Genomic DNA, 27,979 nt, shown 5'->3' on the forward strand with positions numbered 1-27,979 from the left:
TTTCTAAAAACCAGCCATTTATATCTGTTTAGGTAAGTTACAGAAGGAGTGTGTTGGTGTATTTACAAGTTGGTTTGTCCAGATATAACTATAACTTAGTGTCTGTATTTAATATTGACAACCAAAAAAATATATAAATATCTTGCATCTATTCACAGCAGGGCAGGAGTGTCCGTGTCTTCTTGCCTGGTGAGTTTCCGCCTTGCAGGGCTCTCCTCTCTCGGTGATCATCTGGCCCTCAGTGCAATGGAGGCTAGAACCTGGCAGCCCAGCCTGGCTCGTCCCCTTCTCCTCCCTGCTCTCCAGTGCTCCCAACTGGTCTCAGGCAAGGAAAGATTAATCTGAGTGGTTTGAGTAGGAAGAGAAGGGGAGGGAGGTGGGTGAATTCTATCGGAGCCTGACTACCCCTCCCCCCCCGGAAGGGAGAGCCAGGCTTGCAGAAGTGGGTGGCCACAGCCACCTCCTGGGGTTGAAGCCTTGAAGTTCGGAGTTCGATTAGTGTGTCCTGGGTCAGAAGTCCAGCCCTACAGATTAGCTTGGTGGAGAAGGCAAGTGTCTGGACAGGGCTTGGTCCCCACACTCAGGCACTGAGCCATTCAGCCTGGGGTGTGGGGACAGGAGACTCTGGCTGATAAAAAAATAATAACAAAATCAGTAATAAAAAACTTATAAAACCTGTTGCCCATCTGAATAGATTGGAGCAACAGTCTTGGTTTTGTTAAAATCCTGGTGCCATGGAAAGTCCTGAATGTTCTTGCGGACATTGCTGCTAAGAAAAGAAGGCCCGGCCTGGCTTGGTTGAGATCTGTCCATCTGGAAGTCTCACCCAGCTGCCTGTGCTCCAGGGAGATCCTGGGGGCTGTGGGGAACAGGCCGGGCTGGCGGCGTGGGGCGCCTCACACCTGGGAATCAGCCCCCAGAGGGTGGAAGAGCTCCTCAGGTGTCTTGTCGCTCTGGCTAGCTCCCCCCTGTCGGAAGCCGGAAGCAATCTCGTCGAAGGTCCGGCCTTTAGTCTCGGGGACTTTGAAGTAGGTAAAGATGAAGAACAGAACCAGGAGCACGGTGAAGATGATGAACACATAGGGACCGCACAGTTGCTGGAAAGAGACAGACACGTGTCGTCATGGTATGATCCCACCGCCCGGCTGTAGGAATGGGGACACCCACCTGCCACCCAGGGATGTTCTGTTGATTACAGGGGACTGTGTCTGGCACCCATCAGAGCAAAAAAGGACAGGACATAGTCAGGGAACCAGGGCCTGGGTTATTCCTAATGGAATGCCAGGACGGGGAGTCCCCAGCACTGTGCAGTGGTGCACACAGGCAGGAGATGGGGTCCTCACCTCCACATACTGGAAGCACATGCCCACAATGAAATTTGAGGTCCAGTTGGAGAAGCCAGCAACAGCAACAGCAGCTGGGCGAGGACCCTGGCTGAAGAGTTCAGCCACGATGAACCATGGGATGGGGCCAGGGCCCACTTCAAAGAAGGCCACAAAGCCGAAGATGGCCACGATGCTCAGATAGGACATCCAGGGAAGCTGCTCCTGTTGAGGGGGAAGGGAGAGGAGCACCAGGCATTAGGCATCAGGATATAGCAACAGCAGGCCAAGAGCCTTGGGCGGCCCTGGCTTCCCCAAGTCTGTTTTCTTACCCTGAAGTGTGTGGCTTCCAGCCAGAGTTCACCCTCTGGGACTGGTAGTAGAGTGTGCATGCATGGGTTGCTACAAGGAGGCCCCTGTGGCACCCTGGCTTTAGCAGGAGAATGGAGAACACAGGGAGGGGGCTGGCAGGGAGTAGGCACAAGACTTCCCCAGGTGGTTCTGCACACAGTCCTCCAAGAGGAAGCCATGGCAGGGATGTTAGGGAAGGGACTTTGGTGTGATTCAGCCTCACATCTAGTGCTCTTCACTCACCGCACTCATCCCTGACCTCAACAACTACCAGACTTTCCAAGCTTGGGTTTAGATATAAAATGAGAGCAATGCTTTCCTTGCCCAAAGGATGGACAAGTGAGTATTCCTGTGTGTGGGTGCTGAGGGAAGGTTATTCACAATGTCCACAGTCACAGGCTGAAGTTGATTCCTGGCTTCAGCCCTTATCTGACACATTACTAACCTCACTGGGAGTTAGGTTATGAAGAAGGGAAATACAGGCTGGACATCCCTGATCTGAAAATCCAGAATCCCAAATTTCTGAGTGCTGACAAGCCACTGCTACAAGTAGAAAATTCTACACTTGGCCTTACATGATGGGTTGCAATCAAACTCAAGCATGCTAAAAATACCAAACGAAATTATCTTCAATGGTGGATGTCTAGTATGGCAGCTAATGCAGACCCAGGGAGGGAGTGGTCATGCACAAGAAGACCTGGATTGTGTTTCTGGCTCCCAACTCCAGCTGGGGCCCAGTCCTGGCCACTGTTGCCATTGGGAGGTCAAACAGCAAAGGGAGGCTGTCTGTACCTCAAGCAAGAAAATTCAAACTGAAAATTACCTTCAGGATAGATGTATAAGATGTATAGGAAACATAAATGAATTTCACATTTAGACTTGGGGCCTAAGATTTCTTACTATGTACAGGAACATAGCCTAAAAGTAAAAAAAAAATCTGAAGTCCATGGGTCCCAAGCATCTCCAGCAAGGGATGCCCAACCTGTAATAGCTGAACTACACCTGAGGTGTACAGCTGTTGGGACAGGTGGCTCTGCACCTCTGTGCTGATGCTCTGGAGGAGTGGAGGCTGTAGATCACTCTAACACTGGACGTGGAACTACCCTAGGGAGACAACAGCCTGGGGTTTGTTTGTGGCCAGGGGTGTTGTGTTGAGAAACTACCCACCTACTAGAGAGGAGCAAATTTAAGACAAAAGGCAAATGGGTTGGATAGAGACAGCCTCAAAAGCCGGAGGTCAGACCCAAGGATCAGGGACAAGACAACACCCATGTGGCCTGCCAGGCCAGGGCTAAGACAGGCAAACTTGCCACTATCTTCTTCTACCTTCTGGGTCACCTCTCACAGTGGGGTCACTTACCAGCAGAGCCAGTGCGATGGTCATGAGCACGGCACAGCCCGCCATGCCCGCCAGGCCAATGAGGTGCAGGGTCCGCCGGCCAGCTCGCTCCACCACAAACAGCTGTGGGCAGGGACAGTGTCAGTGCCACCCCTGCCTGACCCCCCTGGGAACTCCCCCACTCGGAAGACTGCACCAACAGCACTGGTGTGGAAGACAGTCCCACCTCCTCCCTGGAGCTATGCCTGGAGGCCAGACAGGAGGAGAGGGGCAGTTCCTGACAGAAGGGGATGGAAGGGAGTGGAACAGGTGGCCCTGGAGACTCAAGATAGTGTCCCTTGGCTGTGATGTTGGGAACCTCCATGTCAGCCAGGCAAGATGAGTAATGAACTTGACAAGTTGTTGTTGGTGAAAGGAGATATGGGTTACAGAGCAGGTGACACATGCCTGACTCTCAGCAAACGCTGCCCTTCTGTCATGAGGCCTTGAGTTGCACCCTGCCAGCTGACCAAGGGTAAGCCAAGACTCACCGACACAACAGTGAAGGCAGTGTTGACGATGCCAGAGCCGATGGTGGCATACACAGGCTGCTGCACCCCTGCCTTCTCGAAGATGCTCGTGGAATAGTAGAAAACCTGTCAGGGTCAGCAAAGGCATGAGGTTCAGCTGGGCGCTGGGGCCCTGCCCCTACCAGTGTGCCAGCCTGTGTGGGACTGGGTGAGAGGAACGAAGAGGACCGATGCCTCCTCCTTGACAGGCGTCTCCTGGCAGAGGCCAGTTTGTTGCCTTGTCTGGGATTTAGTGGCAGCCCCCACTCGATCATGGGTTTGTCTAGAAAGGGCGGGGGATGGTACTCACAGCATTGATGCCGGACAGCTGCTGGGACAGCTGCAGCACCACAGCGATGAGGATGGGCTGGCGGTAGGCAGGCGAGCGGAACAGCTCCAAGATGGTGACCTTCTTCTCCCGCATCATCTGTCGGCTCTCCTCCTTCATCTCTTGCAGGTCTCGGGTCACGTCAGCATTCCCACGCAGCTTCTTCAGCACTACGGTGGAGGAAAGGGGACATGGCTCAAGATGGGAAGGCAAACATGGCTGGGATGGGGGCCACTGGGGAAAAGGGCAAGCCCTGCCCATACCACTCTTGGCCCGGTTCTCCTCGTTTCGGTTGATGAGCAGGAAGCGGGGGCTCTCGGGGCACAGGGGCAGCAGGATGCACTGCAGCAGGGCTGGGACGAAGATGATGCTCAGCAGCAGGGGCCACAGATCCTCGTTGCCCATGATGGAGTCAAGGCCAAACACCTGGGGGAAGCAGGGGAGGCTATCAGTGCCCCACTCACCATGGAGCCCCTCCCTGCTGCAGAACAGGAGGCCTGACCACTGGGAGGACTAGCTGGCTGGATATTGGGGGCTGCTCTGCAGCCACAGGGACATTTCAAGGACGAGAGGGGAGAGCCAGAAAGCATGTGGGCCTGTAGGAGTGAGAGAGCTCAGCATGCTGAAAGATCCGTGGGGTCCCCTGTGCTGGGGGTCCCAGAGTTGAGAGGGTGGGACACCTTGCTCTCCTGCCAAGGATGTCCCCCTGGGACAGGGCATCCCTGTCCTTCCGAGAGATGAAGAGGGCTGGAGGGAGGACTCGTGGGCAAAGCTCTTTTCTGTTACACCCAGACACTGTAGCTTACCTGGGCAATGAGGATGCCGACGACGATGCCCAGCTGGTGCAGGGTACCTAGGGCTCCACGCAGGGCGGTGGGCGACACCTCCCCAACATACATGGGCACAAAGCCGGTGGTCAGGCCACAGTACACACCAATGATGAAGCGACCCAGGATAAGCATCTCGAAGGACTTGGCCAGCTTTGAGAAGCCCATGAGCACAGCGGACACAAAGGCCAGCAGGTTCATCATCAGCATGGAGTTCCGCCTGTGGTGGGGTTACAGGTCAGGCAGATGCTGGGGCATAGGTCACACCCTACAGTAGGTGGGGCACAATGGGAGGCCCTCCTCCACCTCCCACTCCCTTGCAGGACACCCCCTGGCAGGGGCAGGGCCCTCCTGCTCACCGGCCAAAGCGGTTAACGAAGAGGCCCACAGAGAAGGAGCCAATCATCCCACCAACAGAGAAGATGGCCACTGAGAGGGACCAGAGCGTGGTGAGCGTGGTGGGCAAGATGCGCTCCCCGTAGCGGTGGATCCATGTCTGGTTGTAGAATTCCTCAATCACCTACAGGGGCGAAGCAGCCGGGGTGAGCAAGTGCTGGACCATGCACCCCTCCCTCGGGGGTGTTCTTGAGCCAGCTGCTTCTTTCTGGGCAGGCCTTGCTTTCCCCAGAAACAATAGGGAGTGGACAGAAGCACAGAGACACCACGATCCTTGTCACTGGCCTCCTTTCCTTCCTCCTCCCTGTGCCCTAAGGCCCCAGTTCCTGCCACCAAGCCTTCTGTTGCCAACCCCTTGCTGGGGAGGAAACACAGCTGGACAGACAGGTTCTGCCATTCCCTGGGCTCTGAAGGAAGTGAGTGCGGGTGAGGGCATTGCACCCAGGGCCTGATGGGTCAGGCTCATGCCAGGACTCTTCAGCCAAGCCCTGGAGTCTCAGTACTGTCTGCTGTCCCCTGGCCCCAGCTCTCCCCTGGCTAGCCTGGGAGGGCTACCTGGAAGCACTGTGGCTTCCTCCCTCTCCCAGGTACCCAGCTGAGAAAGATATAGGGAAACACTGGACAAGGAAGCAGTTCCAGGAACTGGAGCCACCTGTCCTGGTACATGCTTGCCAGCCCTGCCCCCACCCTAGGGAGGGCCTGGACGGAAGCCAGCTATGTGGCAGGCAGGCAGTACTGCTTCTGAGCAGACTTGCTATATTTCGGGCGACACAGACACAATCGCGGTACCATGGGACTGGCTAGCCTTGCCCAGCAGACAGGTAGCTAGCTGGTCCTAGGCCCAGTCACCTAGCAGCAGCTGCCCGCATACACATCTCCTCAACACATACTCATTTCATCTGAATGTACCTGACCTCAGCCAGTCACATGCCTACATGCCTTCCTCCTCCACTCTCCCGCCCCCGCTGGGTCCCTTGCAGCTCATACCTGATACCAGGCCAACCCAATCCACCCACAGCCCCTCCCCAGACTCTTATCACAAATTCACACACAGCAGTGTGCAGCCCCCTCATCCCCCACTGCTCTCCTTCCTCCCTGGAGTCTGACAGAAGAGGTTGGGGGGCAGCCACACTTGCGGGCGGGAATAACAAAGTCCATACTCCCAGGAATGCTGCCATGGTCTGCCCCAAGTCTGAGGACACCTGACAGGGAAGCCAGACAGGGTGGGGCTTATTAGGAACCTGTGAATTCAGACACCGTGAATTAGATCCCAGCTCTGCTCCTTATTTCCAGTGTGACTAAAGGCAAGTTATCTTTACAGGAGGGACAGCGCTGCAGGGAATTAGGGAAGTGGACTCATCTGGTTCTAAAGCCTCATCCCAGCATGTGCTGGGAACAACCCCAAGACAGTGCAGACCACTGACCATGTCCAGCTAAGACCTCACCTCACAACTCGAAATCAAGGCCTCTCTCCCACATTGCTCCCCACCACCACCACCACCTTCCACCCTCAACTCTGTGGCCACCCCTTGGCTCCACTCGCCTCCTCCCCACTGGGCAAGCCTCTGTGAGGGCTGTCACTGCTGCTGGGAGGGCCACAGAGCCAAGAGACTAGGAGGAAATGGAGGAATCGCTCTTTAGATTCTCTCTAGAAAGGCTCCGTTCGTGCTGGGGGAAAGAGAAGGGTGATTTTCACTGAAGCAAAACACAAAGTGCCTGTGTTCTTCAAGGCACAACACCAACTCCAGGCGACTGGCTGGGAACGGCCAGGTCCCCTCTATCAGGCCCTGCATGGAGGGAACAAGCCGTCCTGGAGATAGAGGATGCTAGTCCCCTGGGAAGGCCGCACTGCCCTCAGCCATCATGGGGCTCCCCATAGGGACAGGGGAGAAGCTGCTTCATGGTGCTTTTGGTTTCTACATCCTAGGGTTCTCGGGGTCTTCTTCCATATCATTCTGACAGCTCAGTCTGCCAAGAAGCCAGCTGATGGGACTTCTGATTTGAATGCAAGTAAGTGCTAGAAGGGCTTCCACAACCTGCAGGTTTCTGCTTTGGCGGCTGGGTCTACAGCTCACTCCCCGAAATATCCAGCAGCTGAATAGCTGACTACATATAAAGGAGGTCTTATCAGAGCCCCACCACCAGCTGAGTCTCTTGCCTTGGGAAACACCATTAGAGAGGGCCCAAAGTTTAGGGCCACAGCCCTAACAAGACCCAACAGACCAGGTTCCAAAGGCTCCGGATTCCCTCCTTGGTCGGTCCTGGCTCACATGTGAGGCAAGGCCAGGCACGTGCCTATTCTGAACACTATCCATGTGCCATCACAAGCCTGGGCAATACCCTGGGTTCTGGCACTGCCCCTGCAGGCAGCCATCACCAGCTCTGATCGATTCAGCCCCCCTGGGCTGTGCTGCTTCTCCATGCATGCAGCACTTGGCCTAGGTTTCGCCTGGCTTCTGCTCAGTATCCTCCCCATCCAAAGCCAGATCCATTTCCCATGACTCACTCGTCAGCATGGCACAGCCCCACAGCCGCCACCACTTCCCAGCCCATCTATCCCCTTTGCACCCTGTGGAGGGGTCTGTGTGTGAGTGGGTGTGTGCCGGGGAAGGAAGGGAAGTACTGGTCAGTTATTTTCAGGGGTGGAGATGGTAGGTGCTGTCTTGGCATTGGCCTGCCTAGAGCTGAGGGACTATCAGAGCTCTCTGTCCAAGCCCCACAGTGAGCCTAGAGACAAAAGAGGGGGATGCTGTTGGGGCTGGCAGGGAGCATACACTCTGGCAGCTGAAATGTCTGGGGATGGATGGTTTCCAATGAATAACTGTTCCTCACCTGGGCAGCTGGGAGGCCTACAGGTGCCCAGGTATGTTGCGGAAAGCCCCCTGTTGCCCCTACCTCATGGTGCCTACCCACAGAGAGGAAGTCCTCACTTCCTCTCGGAGTGCAGGCTGGGTCTGTAAAAGGGGCAGGTGGCAAGCACACTGCTTGGTGCACAAATGGCTGGTTTCTGCCTTCACTGCTGTTCTCTCCAAGACGGAAGCCTCTGCCTCTGCGAGCAAGTGTTTTAGCCTGGTGGTCAAGACAGTGCTTGGGGGTGCTGGCGTGCCATTGGAGAGTGCCTAGGTTCATGCCCCGGCTCCCCTCCAGATTCCAGCTTGCTGTCAATGTGCATCCTGATGGCTCTTGTGCCTGGACCCCTGCCACCCAGAGAGGAGACCTGAGATAGAGTTCCTGGCTCCGGGATTCAGCGGGGCCCCATCTAGGAGAAGGAAGATGGCCATTTCTGTCTTTCAAAAGGCGCAGTGGCAGCCACTATTCTCAGAGAGGCCCTTGTGACGGGGTTCCTGTGTCTGCTGCCAAGAAGAGGCCCAGTTACCACCTAAGGTCTACAGAGGGCAAGGAGGAGAGAGCCTGCTCAGGGAGGTTCAGCTTGGCGCTGGCCGAGCTGCCCGGTGGAGGGGCCATGCAGATACAGAGGGCAGAGCCCAAGGCCTGGCTTCAGCTCAGGGGGAGGAAGAACAGTGCAGTTCTAGGGTGCCCAGTTCCAGGTAGCGAGCTCCCTGTTTGGAGGAGCATGCTCAGCTCAGAGAAGGGGTCCTGTTTCAGACTTGGCCTTACCTTCCTTCCCTGTGGACTCCCCCCAACCCGGGTAGCCTGCATTTCCTCCCTTGACCAACTTCCTCTCTCCTAGGTGGTACTGTGGGGAAGAATGGATTAAACAGGCAACCAAACTTTCAGCTGCAGTTGGAGAAAAGGTTAGCTTGTCCAGCTCAGTCCTTCAGCCTGACCTTGACCTCCTCTCAGCCTTCCTTCCCAGTTGGGCTGGCCTCCCTGCCTGCTCCACCCACCATGCAGAGCTCCTATCTCCATAGCAACTCAGACACCCAGAGGGTCAGTTGTTGGTGTCCACAGCCAGATGCCTAGGTGGGGCTGGACAGATAACTGCCGGCACTGGGTCCCTGGAGGTCCCTCTGAGGCTGGGAGAAGAGTCCCAGGGTAGAGCCAGAACAGAGACCACCTCTGTGTAGACACAGCAGCCTCCCCATCATGGTGGCAGCCCCCGATGAGGTGGCTGCTCTGCCCACACCTGGACACTCACGTGCTGTGCCCTTCCCTTGGCAGACAGTGACCCCTGCACCTGACCAGGGAACCCACATCACTGAGCTCCGCTCAAGCTCCATCATGTTTCAGAAGACACGCTGGGACTCCCGCCAAAAGCCAGCCAGGTCTAAAATGGGTGCCCTTGTTCTCCTCTGCAGGAAGACATTGGCCCAGGTCCAGAGACACTTTCTGGTTGTCACACTGGCTCATGGCACCTGGGAGGGCAGCAGCCAGGGATGGTTGCTGAACCCTGTGATGCATCAGACAGCCCACCACACCAAGGCACCGGCTAGCCAGCAAAAATATCAATGGTCCCCAGGTGGCTGTCAGGGCAACTTTCTTGTCCCTCACCCATCTCAGCTGCTTCCGCTGCCTGTCCTATGTGGCTGTCACTGTCTTCAGAAGAATCCAGCTCAGTCACTTGACTGTTGCTGGTACAGAGGACGAGGAGGGTGATCACCAGTGGACTGTGTGTGCATCCGATTGAGGGACTTGTGAGAAGAGGTGGTTTGTGGCAAGGTGTGGTGGTGTAAGAGATTATGCAATTGTGTGTGGGAAACTGTTGAGACGTCTGTACAAGACTGGGCTTGACTCAGGTCCCCAGTCAGAGCATGGGGTGGGGAGGAGGGTGGCAGCAGTGGTAGATGAGAGAATGCATCGGTACCCATTTTCTTTGGACTCCCAGCCCTGCCACCTTCTAGCTGTGCAGCCTGGTCTTTGTAGCTTAGCGCCTCTGTGAGCTGCAGTTTCTTACAAACCAGGGATTACAAGAACAGGGTTACAAGGAACTGAATTACTACGGTTTGTGGTAGCGGGACAGGGCAAAGGGGAAGTGGAACCCAGGATTCTCAGGACAATTGGGAGGAGCTACCTGGAGACAAAGTGGGAGGGGTGGGGAGGTGTGTCTTGCATGCAGCCCAGAAGACAGGCTGTTCTACTCAAAGTCAGCTCACCAAGCAGACTTTCACTCCAGCGAGGAGCAAGGTGGAGCTGACAGCCACCAGGCCCCTCCCAGCCCCAACTCTGCCTTCTCAGACAAGCCTGCCACTGTCCCTTGGCCAAGACCTCAGAGTTTCTCAATGGCCTTTAGTCATCCGGATTGGCAACTGAGCCACTTGGGGAGGGAAGAGGAGGGGTGGCGCTTGGATGGGCCCCGTGGGGTGGTCAGGATGCCTCACACTCATTCACTCGTCCCCACTGTGGCTGGGCTCGCCACGGCAGCTGCTGCCGACCTCCCCACCCTGGGCAAGGGGAACACCCAGTAGGGAGGGCACCAGCAGTCACAGTGCAGGACAGGGGTGGGGCACACAGCCGCCATGAACCCTGAGTCCACCTCCAGCTCAGCCTCTCACTTGCCCAGTGACCTCATCCAGCCTCAACCTCAGTTTCCTCATCTATAAAACCAGAGGGGGTGGGGAGTAGTGGGGAGATAATTTTACCCCACCTGCCTGTAGGAAGGCATTTATAGGCCAGTGCTTTGTAAACAGTTAAGATAATATTAAGATTAATTAACCACTTCCAGGAGGAAGCCCTTTGGGGCCTGTTTTATGGCAGAGAACAAGTTTCTGGTAATTAGCAACACAATTGGCATCTTCACCATTGGTGGGGAGAAGCAGCTTTGGGAGAACCGGGCAAGCCCATGCTGTCTCTTGTACAGACGGGAGCCTGATCTGCAGCAGAAGCCCCAGCTGGATGGTGTAAGCTCCTTGGTCCCAGCAGCTATGGGTAGGGAAGGGACATTGTGTCGTGTTCCAGCACCTGCTTCTTGCAAGGTCAGCATCCCGTATGGGAGTTCTGGCTGCTCTGTGCTTCCGATACAGCATGCACATAGGAAAATAGTGGAAGATGGCCCAAGTACCTTGGTTCCTGCTACCCATGTGGGAGACTTGGAAGGAGATCCTGGCGTCAGCATGGTCCAGTCCCAGCTGTTGCGGCCATTTGGCAAGATAACTATGGTACAGACGATCAATCTCTCTCTGTCTCTCTCCACCTCCCCCCCTCCCCGTCTTTTCCTCTAACTTTAACTTTCAAATAAATAAATAAAGCTTAAAAAAATAGAGGGGCCAGTGCTGAGGAGTAACAGGTAAAGTCATGGCCTGTATTGGGTGCTTATTTGAGTCTCAACCACTCCACTTCAGATTCAGCTCCCTGCATGGCATGGGAAAGCAGTGGACGATGGCCCAACTGTTTTGGACCCTGCCACTCACTTGGGAGATCTGGAAGAAACTCCTAGTTCCTGGCTTCGGACTGCCCCCAGCTCTGTGGTCATTCAGGGAGTGAACCATTGGATGGAAATCTCTCTTGAAGAGAAGAGGGGGGTAAGGATACCTGGACTGGCAGTACAGACTTTCCCTCAGCACAGCAACTCTTAGGATGCATTTACATTGTCTCTTAAGGCACTGAGTTAACTGGAGACGAAGCAGTCTACGGGAAGATGTGCAGAGGCTTGCTGCAAATACTGCACTGCTCTCTGCAAGGGACTTGAACATCCCAGATTCCAGTGTCTGTGGGTGTCGGGGGCCCTGGAGCTTCTCCCCCTGTGGATACCAAGCGATGCCTATCTCTAGCTCTCTCCCTGGAGGGGTAGGTGGGCCTTGGAGGACAGGGACAGAGCCTGGCTCAGATAGTGCAGGAGGCAGCTGGCCGAGGGTGGCATCATGCTCCACTACCGAGGACAGGATTTGGCACAGAGGGACACTCAGGAAGTTGTGCTGAATGATGGAACCAAGTGTGCGCGTAAACACCCTGCGACCACACCTTCAGGGCTTACCCAGGCACGGTGGCCACTCTGCCTTTTACTACACCTTGGCTCCGAGCCACACTTTCGTTTCTTGCCCTTGGATCCTTCTAGCCTTGCCTCGCATGTGAAGCTTACGATTCTGATTGGCTTCTGGCTAGAAAACCTCTGGCCAGGCTTGTTTGTAAAATAGAAAAGTAAACGGACTGAGAACACAAGCTTGTGGCCTGGAACACGGCTAGTTCTACATGTGCCCCAAGCTCTGGTCCCCAGAGCCAGTTTTGGGGGTGACTCTCGGACAGGAGCTTCACCTGGGCCCTTGTCCAGTCCTCTTGGACACCTGGCCAGCTGCTCTATCCACTGTCCCCGGGAGTGCTGATCTTTCACCAATTTTTGATTAGATGGGAGGACCTCAAGATTGGAGAACCTGATTCTAGAATTAAGAAATTTCTTAACACTTACCCATATGGGCCCAGCATGGTAGCCTAAGTGGCTAAAGTCCTCACCTTGCATGCACTGGGATCCCACATGGGCACTGGTTCATATCCCAGCTGCTCTTCTTCCCTTCTAGCTTTCTGCTTGTGGCCTGGGAAAGCAGTAGAAGTCGGCCCAAGGCCTCGGAATCCTGGCTCCTGGCTCTGACTCCTGGCTCTGGAACGGCTCAGTTCTGGCTGTTGTGGCCACTTGGGGAGTGAACCAGTGGATGGAAGATCTTTCTCTGTTTTGCCTTCTTTCTGTAAATCTGACTTTTCAATAAAAGTAAATAAATCACAAAACAAAAAAAAACTTACCTGTACCTCCTCATTTTTACTCTCTCTGCCACTGATGGCTTATGGCTTAAGTCGACATCCTCAATTAAAAAACAACAAAAAGCCTGGCCATGTGACCAGCTGGCTTCGGCCTCCTTTCTTCCCTCTCTGGGAAGGGCCGCCTCCACTCTTCCATTTGCCTCTCGTTCTTCTGTTCCTCACAGCTAGGCCGCTCCACCCACCAGCTTTTGCAGTCACAAGGATGCCACTGGCTCTTTTGGCATTCAGCAATGTTAAGTGGCCAGTCCAGTTCAACTCCAGGGCATCTGACAGCACTCCATGCTGTTCACCTGCCAGCATGCCTGTTAACACCACAGCAATGAACTCACCAGATACTCCAGCCCTCGGTGAGCTCACTCTCCTTTTGTCCTGGGCTTCTTGTCTCCTCTTATACCCTAGGGGCCCCTCCTCCTACCAACAGGGGTGTTTTCTGGGGCCTTCTCCTTGTGGTTCCTTCTATTCTGCACAATCTAACAAGGTCTTCCTCCACCCTTGCTTGGATACCAGTGACCAGCTTCCCACACCTCTTCTGTGTGAGCTGGACAAACCAGGCAGGTGCCTCCCACCTATCCTCAGCTGTGTGCTACTGAGCCACGGTTCCTGCACACGCCACACGCACCCATCAGCTCTCATGCCTGCTCCTTCTCCACACCCCACATCTTCCAGGCCATTTTATACCCTTCCCTTGTCCTTGCACGTAACCAATGACAGAATCCTGCTCATTCCTCCCAGCAAGTGCCGGTTTCCCCATCACCGATGCAACAGCAGGTGGCTCACTGCTTCCCCTGGCTCCAGCCTCATGTTCTCAAACTCCTGAATTGTTTTCCTGAAAGGCAGATCTGATCACCTGGGTCCACTTTAGCAGGTCCCTGTGGCTCTCACAAGTCCCTGCTCTCAGGTTTGGAGTAGGTGCTGGTGAATGACTGTTTACAAGTGAAGCCTTGCCACATGGCCTTTTGTGGCCCAGCCCTTGTGTGCATTTATGTCACAGGCACACCCACGGCCCATCCCCCATCTCCTTGCCTTCACCCCAGGGACACGTTACACTCACTCTTTCCTGAATGCTGGACTTCCCCTCTTCTGCCTATTTGACTCTAACCCTTGCACCTGCCAGTGCTGTTCTGCTGAAGAGTTCTTTCTCCCTGCCCTGACGGCTCCTTCAGTCACCCACTCACTTTGTGATCACCCTCAAGACATCATGCAGTCATTTATTTCCATGTTGGTACAATTAGAATGAGGATGGATGCTCATCCAGGGGTGTGCAGGAGCCGCCGGTGTGCAACCTTGGCTGCCTCCTCCCTTGTCTTGTGGACATCCCTTGGGCAAGGATTCCCGGGGGGACAGCTCCAAAGCACACACCTCGGCAAGGGCTGGAGCACTTAGCCAAAAAGCTTGGGGCTGTTCCAAGCCTGAGCCCACGGTTGCCTTTCTGGCGAGCCTGGAAAAGTTCATCAGTGCTACTGCAGCTGGGCATGACTCAGCAGCCCCAGGCTTCCTGGCAACCTGCTCCTCAGCATCAGGAATGGCTCCTACAGCCAATCTCCACCCATTTGGAGGGAGCCCAGCCCACTCTCCAGGCACTGCCCTATTCCCCCAAAAGGACCACTAATCACCAAGAAGCTGGTCATACTCACTTGCAGACAGCCCCAGCCAGCTGGCTAGTGAACATGGTCCTGCCAGCAGTGCAGTCCCATCTCCCTGGGAAGATGTGGGTATTTAAACCAACCAGGGAGTGTTAGGAAGACAGCCTGAAGTTACGGTAACAACATAATTTGCTTCTGGCTCAACATTTCCTGGCTATGTCACCCTGAACCTTCTATAAAATGGAAATCACCACCCAACCCCCAAAATGTATGCAAAATACCTGATACAGAGAAACGAATCAATTCAGTCTTCTTTCCTCCCTTTAACCTCCCCACCTTGTCCCCACTTCCTCCTCTCTCCTAAGGCATGTAGGCTGGGCTACAGGTGATCACCAAGGTCCCTTCAAGTCCTGACATTCCAGTGAACAAGTGAGAACAGATCTGAGATGCACTGTAGGAAGAAGGAAGTCAGCACAGACCTCCAGCCACTGCAGTTCCCTAGGGCGAGACGTTTTTTCTGCTTTGCCTGGCACAGGGCCTCCAGGGAGAGGGAGGCAGTTCCAACCTAAAAGTCGATGCCTTACAAGGGAGTGAGTCAGGTATGGTCAGGGGAGGGGGAGGCAAACGAGCTCCAGGACCACCTGCAGGGGAGGGCCGACACCAGCTTTCTCTATGCAGGCTGGGTGGTGGTGGGTAGGTCTCTTCCCTCCTGCCAAGCTTAGAGGGCTGCACAGGGCCACCAGGAAAAGCCTGCAGGGCCTGGGGCTGCCACATAGAAGGAGCATCTCTGTAGTGGGTCTGTCTTTATTATCAGCACTCACAAAGGGTGGAAGGTTGCAGACCTTCACCTACAAAGAACCCCAGATTCTGCAGGCTGAGATTCTAGAATACTGCAACCCCAAGAGACTGGAAGCCAGAGCAAAGAATCTCTGATTCGTTCAGGGAACAGAAAATTGACTGTGGAGACAGACGTGGAGCCGAGGGTGGCGCTGCACAGGGGGCAGAGTGCGTGCTGTGTGTAGCCAACAGGTGTCAGTAAGCCAAGTGGGCCCCAGCACTCACCTTCTGGGGGGCGTTGATGACTCCAGTGTTGTAGCCAAATTGCAGGGAGCCGAGTACTGCCCCTCCCACGGCCAGCATGAGACGGCCTGTCACCTTCTGCAGAGAAAAAAAACCACATGGTTACAGGCGTGTCTGGGCCCAGGTTACTGCAGGGCAGGGCTTGGACTGGCAGGTTCCCACGTCCAGCTATCTTGCCTGACTCCTGGCACCACACCCATCCTTCTCCCAGGAAACTTGACCATTTCCTGACCTTAGGTGGCCAAACCAGCCCTGCTGCCTTCTAGATATCAGTCTGCCAGGGGCTCTTCCTGAGGAGAAGGGAGCAATGAGGGTCTTATTTTTGTAGTCAGGTCTTGGTCAAAGGAAAGAGAGGCTTCGGCATTTCTGGAGTCTCATTTAGATGGGGTGCCAGGGAGCCACCCTCCTAGGCAACGCAGTTGGGTATAAAGTACCTGGAAGCTTCTGATTCTGTCCACCTTCAGTGAGTGTCAACAATGACCTCCCCTCCAGTTGCTTTCCCAGATGTGGCCCAGCCCCACTCTTCCCATCATTCACAGCATGGGCAACCAAGTCTTTGGAACTCCAGCTTACTGCCAGGCCAGTAGCCAACCCCAGGAGGGAGCTCAAAGTTCTGGACTCCCTACCTAGCACCGTTCATGGCAAATGTTCCCCAAAGCACAAGTTTCCCAGTGTTGTCTGGCCACAGATGACATACCAGCCAGGAATGTGCTTTGGAAAAGTACACGACACAAGGCGAGTAAGCATGTTGGACCAATGTGTTTCTAAGGGGCTGAGGCAGGAGGGAAGGTCCCTGGAAGCCTGGAGGGTGCAAAGGCAGCAGGAAGAGTCGGAACCAGCAGGTGAAAGGCCTCTGCTTACACACAGGTAAAGGTCAGTGAGGTGCCCGCCTTGCTGTCTTCCGGTCTTTCAAAGGAGGAAGCCAAGAAATGTGACATCAGGCAGGCTATGGGAGCTCAGAACTGGGGGAGGCTGGCCCAAGGCAGGGCTGGCATTCAGGATGGGCAGCACAGCGGGAAGGGTGAGTAGGAGGTTCAGCCTGAGTCACATTCATGGAGGATTGCCTCAGCTTGCCACAGCCTGGCTGTGTCCCCTGGTTCTCACACAGAACCTACAAGCGGCCCTGACTTGGAGATGGCCACCGATAGCGTGGGGCGTGGCCATTCACCAGACAGCTTCCCAGTAGGGTCACTGCTCCTCCAGAAGCCACCAGGCAACCATTGCGAAAACTAAGGCTCTCACACCGGCTAGAGAGCCAAGGGACTTCGGGTTGGCTGACCTCGACACACAGCTCAGAGCCCACTATGTCAAGGCCTATTGGCCAGTCCAGTTGCCCACCCTTGTCTAACCTCTGGACCTTAAAAGCCTCCTTCGTCTCAACTCTCCTGGGAGACATCAGTTTGGGATCTGTCAGTTCTGAGTTCTGAGTCAGTACAGGTTCTGCTGTGGGCCCCCAATGAACACCAGGTCAGACCTAAGTCATCAGGAGGCCATCAGGGGTTCAAGAGGGTACAGTAAGGCAGCGGGCAGTGGGAGGAGACCTTAACAAGTGAAAGCTGTGTGTGCCGCTGTGGACAGTGCACCCTGTACCTCGCCTTCAGCCCACACTGCCTGGTGAGCCACACGTGTTAGCTCAGAGTTATCCAGGAAATAATGCTTAGGGTACACAAGATAAATTTTTCCAGTACCACATTGGAGTACACAGAAAACCAGCAATGCAACCCTTTGATTTTACAAGGTATAGCACGACTATAAAATGGAATCCTAAGAATAAAGCTCCTTAGGTTCTGATTTGGGATATTCCCTAAACGGTATAGTATAAGCTTCAGGGCTGTGTGCGTTGCATGTTACCCTTTGTGCGAAAACATCAAAATCAACTGGTGGGCAGTTACATCCATCCTGGCTGAGCACTTGTTCCCACTTGCAATCCAGCTCCCTGCTAATGTACCAGCAAAGACAGCACAAGATGGCCCATGTGCTTGGGCCCTGGCATCCATCCGAAACACCCTGGTGGAGTTCTGGGCTTTCAGATTCAGCCTGGCCCAGTGCTAGCCACTGCAGCCATTTGGGGAATAAACCAGTGGATGAAAGATCTCTCTCTTTCCCTATTAAACTCCATATTTCAAATAAGTTAAAAAAAAAGAGAGAGAGATGAGCAAGAAAGTGAATGCTGCCTTTGAAGGAACTAGAATGGCTGAGGAAATATGAAAGAAAGGCATCATCATGTGTTCTTTTTGCACCTGTCTTGGATTCTAGATAATGTTAATAAATCATTCAAAATATTTTTATGCACCCAGCGCGGTAGCCTAGTGGCTAAAGTCCTAGCCTTGCATGTGCCAAGATTCCATATGGATGCCAGTTTTAATCCTGGCAACCCTGCTTCCCATCCAGCTCCCTGCTCGTGGCCTGGGAAAGCAGTCGAGGATGGCCCAAAGCCTTGAGATCCTGTACCCATGTGTGGAAGACCTGGAAAAAGCTTCTGGCTTTGGATCAGACTGGCTCAGCTCTGGTCACTGTGGCCACCTGGAGTGAATCATTGGATGGAAGATCTTCCTTTCTTTCTCTCCTCTCTGTATATTTGACTTTCCAACAAAAAATAAATAAATTTAAAATATATATATATATATATTTACAAGTCCTACAACTTCTACTACTCTAAAAAAGCAATCCCAGTAAAAAATATTAAGTGAGGAAGAAGAGCATGGGCCAGTGACCCACAGAGCTGGTCAAACACAGGTCAGTGGAGCCATGAGCAAGAGAAGGATGCATAGTAGTGACTGCAGGATGAGTGCCAACAGTGCAGGCGCTGCTTTACCTAAGCCTGCTCACATCTTCCAGGGTCTCAGGGTCCCTGACATCATCCTTCAGGCCCCACTGAGTGGCTGTTCAACCACAGCCTCTCACAGTGGGGGCTGCTGGGAGCCAAGGACAAACTCCTGTGTAGGACATTTGCCATTGGCTTGTCAAGGTCAAACTTCACTTTAGGAAACCTGCCCCTGGAGGCCTGAGTTACGGCGGCTACATCCACCCAGGCAGGGCTCACTGTGGTAGTTAGTAAACCCAGTTGCTGGCCCCATGCTGGAGCTGGGGCCCCAGTCCCCATGACAAGCAAGGAGCCTTCAGTCCCTGAGGGTCAGTGGGAGGCAGATGAAGATGCTAGCATGGTCTTGGCTTCAATAGGAGATTTCTAGTTTTTCCTGGGGACAGAGATGAGTTCCTAGGAGGTGCATTGGGGTTGGGCTGCGTAAGGTACGTAGGGAATCGGCCGAGTGGAAAAGCAGCAGCGAAGCCACATTCCAGGCAGACAGAACAGCATGTGCAGCAGGGGGATGGACAGGCAGGGCCAGTTAGGAAGCAGATGCTCTGTGCGACTTGCTGCTCCATGTACAGGGGGACTCTGCAGCAGTTCTGCCTCTGTACAACTCCTAATCAGTGCCCACCACAGGCTGAATAGAACAAATGTTGCCCGAATAGAAGCACGGAAGGGCAGGAAGCCGGAAGGCAGGAACAGTAACACTTACTTCTACCAGCCTGCAGCTGAGACTGAGACGGGCATTGATGAAGTCCATTCATTTGATGGGTTAGAGAAGTGGTAGGAACCTAAGCTGGAAACCTTAGGAGAGAGAAGCCAGTGGGAACCCAGATTCTGGGACCCTCCCTGATGTCCCATCCCCTGTGGCAACCTATCACCACTCCCTGGGAATGTGGCTGCCTTCAGAAATACTCTCGGCTCTTCTAGACAGCCTCCAGCTTAATTACTGCTCTCCTGCCATTCTCACTGGCAACTCCTTAAGGATGGAACCTGGGGGGGCTGGTGATGTCTGCATCCCATTTGGTCATGCATTTGTGTCCTGGCTGCTGTGCTTCCCAACCAACTTCCTGCTAATGGCCTGGAAAAAGTAGCATACGATGTACCACATGCTTGGCCCCTGCCACTCACGTGGGAGACTGGGATGAAGCTCCAGGCTCAACCCTGGTCATGACGTCACGGCAGCCACGAGGGGCACAAACCAGCAGATGGGTGGAAGATCTTTCTCACGCTGTTTCTTTCAAATAAGTAAATAAAACTTTTGAAATAAAGAATGGAGCCCAAATCTTCCCCCTGCCATGGGTATTCAGGAAATTAGAGTACTTACAGCAGGGACAGCATAGATTAATTATGAAACAGAAAGCAACACTTCTCCATGTGACTTTTCTATGTGTGCCTCTGTCATTCTACCCTAACCCAGCTGTTCTTCATGTGGGTTGGCACATGAGCTCTGAGAAGTGGAAACAGGCCAGCTGCAGCCCCCAGACCCTCCACCCCAAGCCCATGAAGTCAGGGGGGCCAGTTCAAATCCTGACTGTCCTAGGAGAGTCACAAAGCCCAGCCTAGCAAGTGCTGGGGGCTCGAGGTCCCCACACTTTGCCCTCAATGCTGCATGTCCTAAAGTCCAGGAGGAGCTCTCTCTGTGCCAGGAAGCCCCTGAAGGGGCCCTCTCCTCCACACACTGGGATGCTGGATGGCCCTGGCCACACTGCACAAGCAGCCAAACTCTATGGCCTTTTGACCATTGCCTGCTGTGCCCTTCCTCGGCAGGCTGCAGCCATGAGCTCGACCTGCAGCGGGCCCTCAGTCAATATTGGCAGAGGAAGGGTGTGTAACCACTGCCACTCAGAGGCAGGGTGTTCCTGGGAGGAGGAGTGTCCCAAGCCGGCAGCACCCAGATGTCACTCCCTCTTGTCTTTGTCTTCCTCCCACGGCTTCCCTTGGGACTCCTAAGGTGCACAGGAGTGGAGGCCCCTCTAATCGCTTCAGGGGAATGGAGCAGTTGGCATCCATTTGATTCTTGAAAGCTGTCCTTTCACTTACTTCCTATATGCTTCTTTTCTAATACTTGAACAAAGTTTTGGATTTAGAAAACAAGCCCAAAGGATTACAGATTGCTCTCGCATGGTCACTTGATGGGCAGGAGTCAGAGATCCAAGGACACTCAGCCAATAGAAGCCTGGCCTGCTGTGTTCTCTGGGTTCCTGGGCTGGTGTTTTACCCCAACCTCTTCCATCCAGTCAGGTCTTTTCAGAAAGAGGTGTGCTGGCCCACAGGCAGCAGTGACCTCAGGCGCTGGCTGATCCCTCTCCAAGCCATTTCCTCTGAGCCCTTGTCTGGATTTCTGCATGACCGATACCCCACAGGCCCCAGGAGGCTGCAGACGCTCACCAGATTTTAAAGTGGAGCCCAGAGGAGACGGCTGGCGTAGTTATCAACAGCAGCACTGGATGTAGGAGGTGGGCACTGTGCCAGGGGCTGCTTTCACATTCTAATTTAACCACTGTAGACCAGCTTTGGGGGAGATGTCTGGCTCACAGATGAGCAAGCTCTCAGAGGAAAAGGCTCATAGCCAGAGGGCCCTTGGCTTCCCTGAAGTTTCAAGTTGGGGAGGGGTGTGTGTGTGTCTCTGATGCCAAATTCTCTACCCTTCCTGTTCGTGCCCTCCCCCTTGCTTCCGGGTACCAGTCCCCTGAAGGAAACAAGGTTTCTACCTGGTGCTTTCTATGTAGGTCAGATTCTGTTCCAGCAGCTCTCCGAGCTTTGCCTACTTGCCTGTTCTGAACCCAGATAGTCTAGTTACAAGCTCAGAAATTCTTTGGCCACTTGGTTGGATTTTATTCTCTAAGTTCAGGTTGACAAATTCTGGTCCATGGGCCAAAATGTAGCTGTCAGCTCACAACAGACTTTATATATTTTTAAGTGGCAGGGGGAGCAGATGACTGATACTTTGTGGTACATGAAAACTAACACTGAACTCAAATCTCAGTGACCAGGTTTTATCAGAACACAGCCATACATGTTTCTTTAGGTCATGTTTAAGGCTGCTTTTTTGCTGCCATGAGTGGTTGGGACAGGCAGAGACCAGACGGCCTGGGAGTTGATAATATTTACTACTCTTTAACCCTTTACAAAAAGTTTGTCAACAGCCGCTTCAATCCCCAGGTACCCTGAACCCAATGGATGAACTGCACAAAATCTTCCAGGAAGAAACCAAGTCTACTTACCCTAAGTAATCAAAGACCTGCACATCCTACGGGATGCTAAAGGTAAATGACTGGCCCTCTAGGCTGTGTGCCTGGACCCTTGGGCAGGAGCTGCAGACTGGATGAGCTGACATCCTGGAGGCCATGTGTATCTAGTGGTGAGATGGCATATATGCACTGGTACTCTTAGCAAATAAGTTGAAATTCCACCTCCAGTTATGGGTCATTTCTCAGAAACTGATGTTTGGCCAAGATGTTAAAACACCCGCGTCTCTGCCCAAAATGTCTGGCTTTGTTGAGCTCCGGACTCCTGTGTCAGTGATGGCTCAGTGACTGTGTTCCTGCAACCCCTATGCGAAACTTAGATGGAGCTCCCTGCTCCATGTTGAGGGACTTTGGGGGAGTAAATCAACAGGTGGTCATTTTTCTTTATGTCTCTCTCTCCTCAGAAAAGAAAAAAAGAAACCTCTTTTCTAAACCTGCGATTCTCTGCAAGATTTTTTTTTTTCAAAGACTAAATTATACTGCTAAGGAAAGACTACGCCTGAATGTATGTTTCTAATTCTATCCTGATTAATGGAGACTGGGGGATACATTAAATCTAAGCCCTGCCTAGGAAACTTGATATTTCAGTTGAGGACTAAAGCAGAAAATAAATTCTTGGAATATCATCAGGTGCCAAGTGGCATGAAGAAAGGAAGTGACAGAGGTACTGTTTTTTAATCACAGTGGAATAGTACGTAGCTGTTGGAAAGAACGCCAGAAGTCCTGGGCTTGGACAATGCGCTCGCCAGCGTGCACAGAGAGAAACACTGCACATGGCTACCCCCAAGGGCTACACAGAACTATGTAGAAAGTGTGATCCAGTCGCACGAACCTGTCATTGACAGGAATGCATCAACAGATGTATAAAATGAGGTCTGGGAAGGCCAGTGCCACTCCGTTACACCTAGGAGAAAATGCTGTTTTCACTTGTAAAGTTTCTTGAGAGTTGGCTCCATTACTTCTATATTTATAAACAAACAAACAAAAAGTTTTTTTGTCCAGTCTCATCTAAGAGCTCTACCGGACATAGCTCTAATGCCAGGTTTGTCCTCCCCCCAAGAAGTGGGAATACATCACACATCGCTCCATGTGAAGATTTCATTGGCAAATTCTCTACAAAGTTCATGGACAATAGTGTTCAAAGTTTAACTTGATGGGAGCATTTTTTAAAAATGTATGCAGGTTTTCCATAATATGCAGTTTCTATAAACTTTCTAGAGAGTCACCTATATTGGGAAGAGGGTAGGGAGGAGTTCCACAGACAAGAACAAATCAACATCTTCGAAAACAGACCATTCTCTGGTTAGGCGGGGACAGCCTCATGGCAGTGGCGGGGGGCCTCACGGGCAGAAGGACCAGATCAACAGCTGATGGGTCCCAGCAATGGGCCCACTGTGCATTTCTGAAGTTAGTTACTAAGGGGGCAGCTATCCCTGCTCGTGTCAGGGTGTTGTGTTTGTGTCTGGTGAGCTGAGGGAGGCGCTACTCTGCTGAGAAGATGAGGACCAGGACCACGCCCACAAGTAGGCGGAGCTACTAGGCAGTGCCTGGTGCATCGGGTCCCTCAAAGCCCGCTGCCTGGACGCTTTGGTCAGTGCTCCGATCAGAACCAGCAAGAGGAAACTCCTGCAGAGATCAATGCCACCACTCAAGGATGGTCACCACCAGGCCGTGAATGGCGATGATGCAGCCATGCCCACTGGGACACTGGTGTTTACGTTGACGATTCCAAGGTCAGTGCTATTCCTGGCCATGCCACAAGAAAGGGTGAGAGAGAGGTTATCTCCAGCTTCCAAGTTACCACACACCAGGGGGAGCTGCAAGGCACCCAGCCTGGAGCAGAAGCTGGTCTCTTTTCCCTCAAGCTGGGATCCCAAGAGGGCCCATCCCTTCCTGCAAGCAGAAGGCCTTACAGCGCCTTGCAGGGCCCTGTCTTGCCTCGCCAGGGCTCCTGTTGGGCTATGAGCACTCCCCAGCTCCCAGGGGATCCAGATGGTAAAAGTGCAAGGCTGGCCCAGCTCAGAGGCCAGAGCCGTTCTAGAAGCGGTCCTTTATTCCTCACTCCCAAACAGTAGCTCATGGAGAACTCAAACTCTGGGATAGACCATGGGGTAGATGTTCCATCCAGTGAGGGGGTGGGAGGGCCGTTAGCAAAGGCCTCATCACCTGGGGCTCCCCTAAGAGCTCTCCCCCCTTTGGGAGCACCCAGGCCCCGAAGCGGCAAAAGCCAGTGAAGCCAGGTAAGGGGCAGCTTTGACTTCTTTCTGCCTGGGTTCAAGGCCCACTCAAAAACCCCCATGTTTATGCATCAGCCATCACCAGTCCCAGTGGCTTGAGGACAGAGCCTCAGGCTGCACTCCACCCCTCCCTCCTTCAGAGGGAAGTAACAATTGGAGGTTTGTTTTGGTGGCCAGGGCTGGGCCTGTTGACCTGGACATAGCCTCTCCGAGCTCATGAGTCCAGCCAGGAGCCTCCCTGGCCTCTGCCCTCCTGGGGAGGCCAGCTACCAGACTGAGTGGCTTTGTCACCTCTGTGGCCAGGAGGGAGGTGGGGGAGGGGCTGGTGTCAGGCCCCAGGCCAATGATGCACACTTTCCCCTTTGTTCCAGGCCTCCTGAAGCTGGCCAGCCTGGGGGATAAGGGAAGAGATGCCCACACCCTTGGTGCTGGGACAGAGGCCTGGGTCCTGATGGTGCCCCGTGACCAGAAGGCATGGGGCAGAGATGAGCTCTCTGAAGTCACAAGCTGCTTATGGCGGATTTGGGGCTGACCCAGCTCCCGGAGCAAGCAGGGCTGGAGCCCTGGGCGGCTCAGCAGTGGGCAGGGATCATCTTGGGATGTGTACATTGTCTGTCCGCCCCCAGCTGACCACACAAAGGGGCCTTTCCACCTAAAGTAGGCACTAAGCTGATGGTGGGCATGGGGCCAGTCTCACCACCTCGACGTGGGGCAGACACATTACAGAAAAGGTAACCACAGCTGCCGCTCCTCCAAGGTCAAAGTGTTGCACACTTTGTGGGAACTGCGACTGTTTCATTTACACTCATGGAAGGGTTTCAGTTGTCAAGTAATGTCTAATCCAACTTGTAAAACTCCCGCTGCATCCACAGCTTGGGAAGTTTTACACTCTGGGGATTCCTGCCCTTTGAGGTGGCAGAGGACAAAGAAAGCCTTTTACTTTAATTTATTTAAATGCCGCAGAGTGGCTCAAATTTTTTGTCCAAGTGTCTTCTCTGGCCTCGGTTTCCCCATGTGTTAAATGGGAGGGCTAGGCTGTGACCAAAGATGCCTTCCGGGCCCGATTTCCTGGCTCTTCTGCGTCATTCTGGATGGCAGCGTGGTTTGGGGTGGCCGACTCAGTGTATGACCTTGGCAAAGTCACTTTTGATTAGACTGTGGGGTTGCCATGTGGATCTCAGGAGCTAATAGCCACAAAAACATCTCTTTGAAAGGACCCAAATTCAGGCAGGGAGGGGGGAAACCTAAGGTAGAGCAGGGTAGTCCTGGGGGCTTGGGGCCTGGCACACACTGCTGCTGGGAAGAACTGGCTGAAGGAAGCTTTAATGATTGACTGATTACAATACTTACAGGTGCCTGGGCCTCCTAGCTCCTGAAAGCTCCCATGGCCAGAAGGCCCGACTTTCAACAGAGGCCAAAACCCAGGTATAGGTCCTAGGAAGCTCCAGGACATTCCTGGAGCATCCACGGGTTCAGAAAGACACAATTATCCGAATTCTTGCAGATATTCTAATGATAGAATATGATACCATCCTCTGAACGAGGAGCTGAGCAAGGCTGAGGTTCAAAAACCACATCAGCGAGGCCCCAGGTAACCACTGAGGGGCGGAGGGGCCCGACAGATCTCTGCTTTCTCCTGACTGCAGCACTGAGACTGCTCAGGAGTAGCCGCTTGCCCAGAGGAGGGCACGAGGCAGCCTGGGGATGGTGGACGAACTGGCTGGGAGAGGCCATGCCACCTGTGCCTTCTTTCGTGCCTGCTCTGTGTGCAAGGAGCACAGAGCGTGTGCCGCTCAGTGGAGTTCCAGTTCCCAGGGGATGAAGAGAAACAGCAGAACCGAAGTTTGGGGGCCAGACACACTGGACGAGCCATTCAGGCTCCCCTGATAGCAGGCAGCTCGTCATCCTGCTCTTGGTGACGAAACCAGCAAGTGTCCAAAGGCCTGGCCTTCGCTCCAGGCTGAATTCAAAACGCCCCACAAAGACTTAGGGGCACAGAGGCAAACTCACTGCAACTTCTACCTCAAATTCATCTTCTGAAACCCTCTGGGGGCATATGATCTAAGAATAGAACGACACGTGAAATCAGCAGACATCAGGATTTAAGTTCTAAATACAGATAAACCTCAAGGAAGGCGGTGCTCCGGAGGTTATTTACCGACGGGGCGGACCGCGGCAAGTCTGGCCCACACAGTACAGAATCGCCCAGCACTGTGAGGAATTGAGAACCAGCTGGCACGGGGACTGCCCTGGAGGTTGACCCAACTTTTTCCGCCCTCTATCCCCCAAGATGCAAGAAATGCTGGTGGGAAATGGGTCAGTGGGAACAGAAATGAAAGCCCAGTCTAGGTAGCTGGGGTTCCAATCCAGCATAGCCGAATACCGGCAGTGTGATTTCAGGGACGGCACTTGCCTCCTCGGAGCTCTGGGCAGATGAGGAGCCAGCGGGGCTACACCAACAGTGACCTGGATGGAAACGGTTCTTTCAGCCAGGAGCCCGGGAAACCATAAGCGGCTGCCGATTTTTCTCCTCCACCCCTCGGTCTCCATTGCTTCCATCTATTTTTTCACTCAACACATAAACACCCATGCCTGGCGTGTCCACACTCAACAGACCGTTGTTTTTCTTGAGGAAGAGAAACCACAGACCCCGAGAAGTGGTGTGGTCTGCCCAGCCCTGCCTGGGACGGCACAGCTTCAGCCCTGGCCGCTCCAGCTCTTGGCGTTCCCCTCTATCTAGTTCTTGCCCTCCTTGCCACAGCCTGTGCCTGTCCAGGGGGAACTCCTCCAGGTCCGGCCTCACCTGCAGCCCTAGGCTTGCGGAGAATGGAGCCAGGTGCTCCCGACTTCAGAGGGACGGGGAGGCCTGTCTCCCACCCCCCGACCCCCAAGGGTTCAGCCTGGCGACCTCGGTCCCCGTGGACAGCTCCAAGGCTCATGGAGTGAGCAGGCAGTTGAGTTTAAAGCTACCCTTGTGTCCCAGAAAGAAAGCAAGGAAGGGAGGGCACCACTACTGTCTTCCCAGCCGGACAGGTGAAATCCAAGTAGGTATAAGAACATTTTCAAAACAAAAAAGTGACCTGAGAATGTTCTAGACGAAGCGGAAGAAGTGGGGGGGAAAGGCGACCATGTCCTACGTGCCAGGAGAGGCTCCAAAAACGCTTGGAGCAAAGGAACGACTCTGGAGAAAAGTTACAGACCCCGGACAGGACAAGCCAGTTCACAAAGGGGAAACAGATCGAGCGGCGTCGACAGTCGGCCCCCGAGAGGCGCCTCTGTGGGTTCAGAGGAGAGTCGCTCATCCCCCAGCTTCCTGGCGAGCGCTCGGCCCAATCAGCCGCAGCTCAGGAAGCCTGCTCAGCCCCAACCCCGAACCCGGCCCCCAGCCCGGGGAAGCCCGGCGTGCTCGCTTCTTCTCAGAACGCTTCCCCGGGACTGGGCGAAAAATTTTCAGGGTCCGAACGACTCTCGCAAAGTTCCGAGCGGGGCCTGAAGAGGGTCTCTCGCCACGGCCCCTTGGGGAGGCTGGCGCAAGGCACGGTCAAAGCCCCGGGCCAGGGTAAAGGGGAGCCGCGGACCCCGGCCGGCCGAGCGCGGGCGGGACCCGCCTCCACCGCGCCGCCTGGGCCGGGCTGGGGGCTCGGCCGCCTCAGCCAATGGGCGCCGCCGCTCGGTCGCCCTCCCTCGCCCCGGGAGGAGCCGGCGCAGGGGCCCGCCGCCGCCGCCGAGGTCGTGCGCGACGTGCCGGGCCCGGGGCCCTGTGTCCCCGGCCCCCTCCGGGCCGCGTGGACGGCGCGGCGCCCCCGGAAGGAAGCCAGGCAACGGAGAGCGGGCGCCAAGGGCGCGCGCGGCACCCTCCGGCCCGCCACCTCCGGAGCCGCCGCGCCCCGCGTGCCCCGCTCCCGACCCGCCGCGCTGAGCTGGCTCGGAGGGGGCGCACGGAGAGGCCGCGCGGTCGGAGAGGCCGGGGTCGCGCCGGGCAGGACGAGGATGGGCGCCTTTGTTCCGGGCGGGGAGGCCCGCGGCGCGCCGCTCACCTTGCTGCTGGGCTCCATGGCCGCGCTGCGCTGGTGGCTCTGGCGGTGCCGGGTGCGCGGGCGGCGATGGGCGGGTGGCGCTCTCCTGCTCCGGGACTCGGACTGCGGCTGACTCCGACTTCAGTCACTCGGCCTCCGGCTCCCTGGTGCGCTCGCTCCGGGACCCGCAGCCTGGATCTGGCACGCCCGCCGGTGCTTGCTCTTAGCCTCCCGCCTCCTGCCTC

The 27,979-nt window shown here is 54.6% G+C and overlaps 1 protein-coding gene across 2 annotated transcripts; it reads right to left on the reverse strand.

Moving 5' to 3' along the window:
- Positions 1-27,962, reverse strand: SLC2A1 (solute carrier family 2 member 1). 2 transcript variants are annotated; one of them, XM_040974325.1, is made up of 10 exons: positions 27,756-27,962; positions 15,404-15,499; positions 5,075-5,235; positions 4,695-4,935; positions 4,152-4,314; positions 3,871-4,058; positions 3,543-3,647; positions 3,034-3,135; positions 1,344-1,547; positions 1-1,097 (listed from the first exon to the last, which is right to left on the reverse strand). In XM_040974325.1, exons 1-10 carry the CDS (start codon positions 27,771-27,773, stop codon positions 897-899), a joined length of 1,479 nt encoding a protein of 492 aa, XP_040830259.1. In that variant the 5' UTR covers positions 27,774-27,962; the 3' UTR covers positions 1-896. The 2 variants fall into 2 exon arrangements, with proteins under 2 accessions (XP_040830259.1, XP_040830260.1); XM_040974326.1 differs by lacking the exon at positions 27,756-27,962 and adding an exon at positions 24,779-24,787.
- Between the last annotated feature and the right edge of the window lie 17 nt (positions 27,963-27,979).

The sequence above is a fragment of the Ochotona curzoniae genome, unplaced genomic scaffold, assembly GCF_017591425.1.
Source record: "Ochotona curzoniae isolate NIBS_2020 unplaced genomic scaffold, NIBS_Ocur_1.0 contig_2404, whole genome shotgun sequence".
NCBI lineage: Eukaryota > Metazoa > Chordata > Mammalia > Lagomorpha > Ochotonidae > Ochotona > Ochotona curzoniae.

Coding starts and splice junctions, on each gene's coding strand:
- SLC2A1 (XM_040974325.1), bottom strand. Junction 3,136..3,542: donor CTGCCTTCACTGTTGTGTCG/GTGAGTCTTGGC, acceptor CCCTGCCCACAG/CTGTTTGTGGTGGAGCGAGC. Junction 1,548..3,033: donor CCATCGCACTGGCTCTGCTG/GTAAGTGACCCC, acceptor CCCCCTCAACAG/GAGCAGCTTCCCTGGATGTC.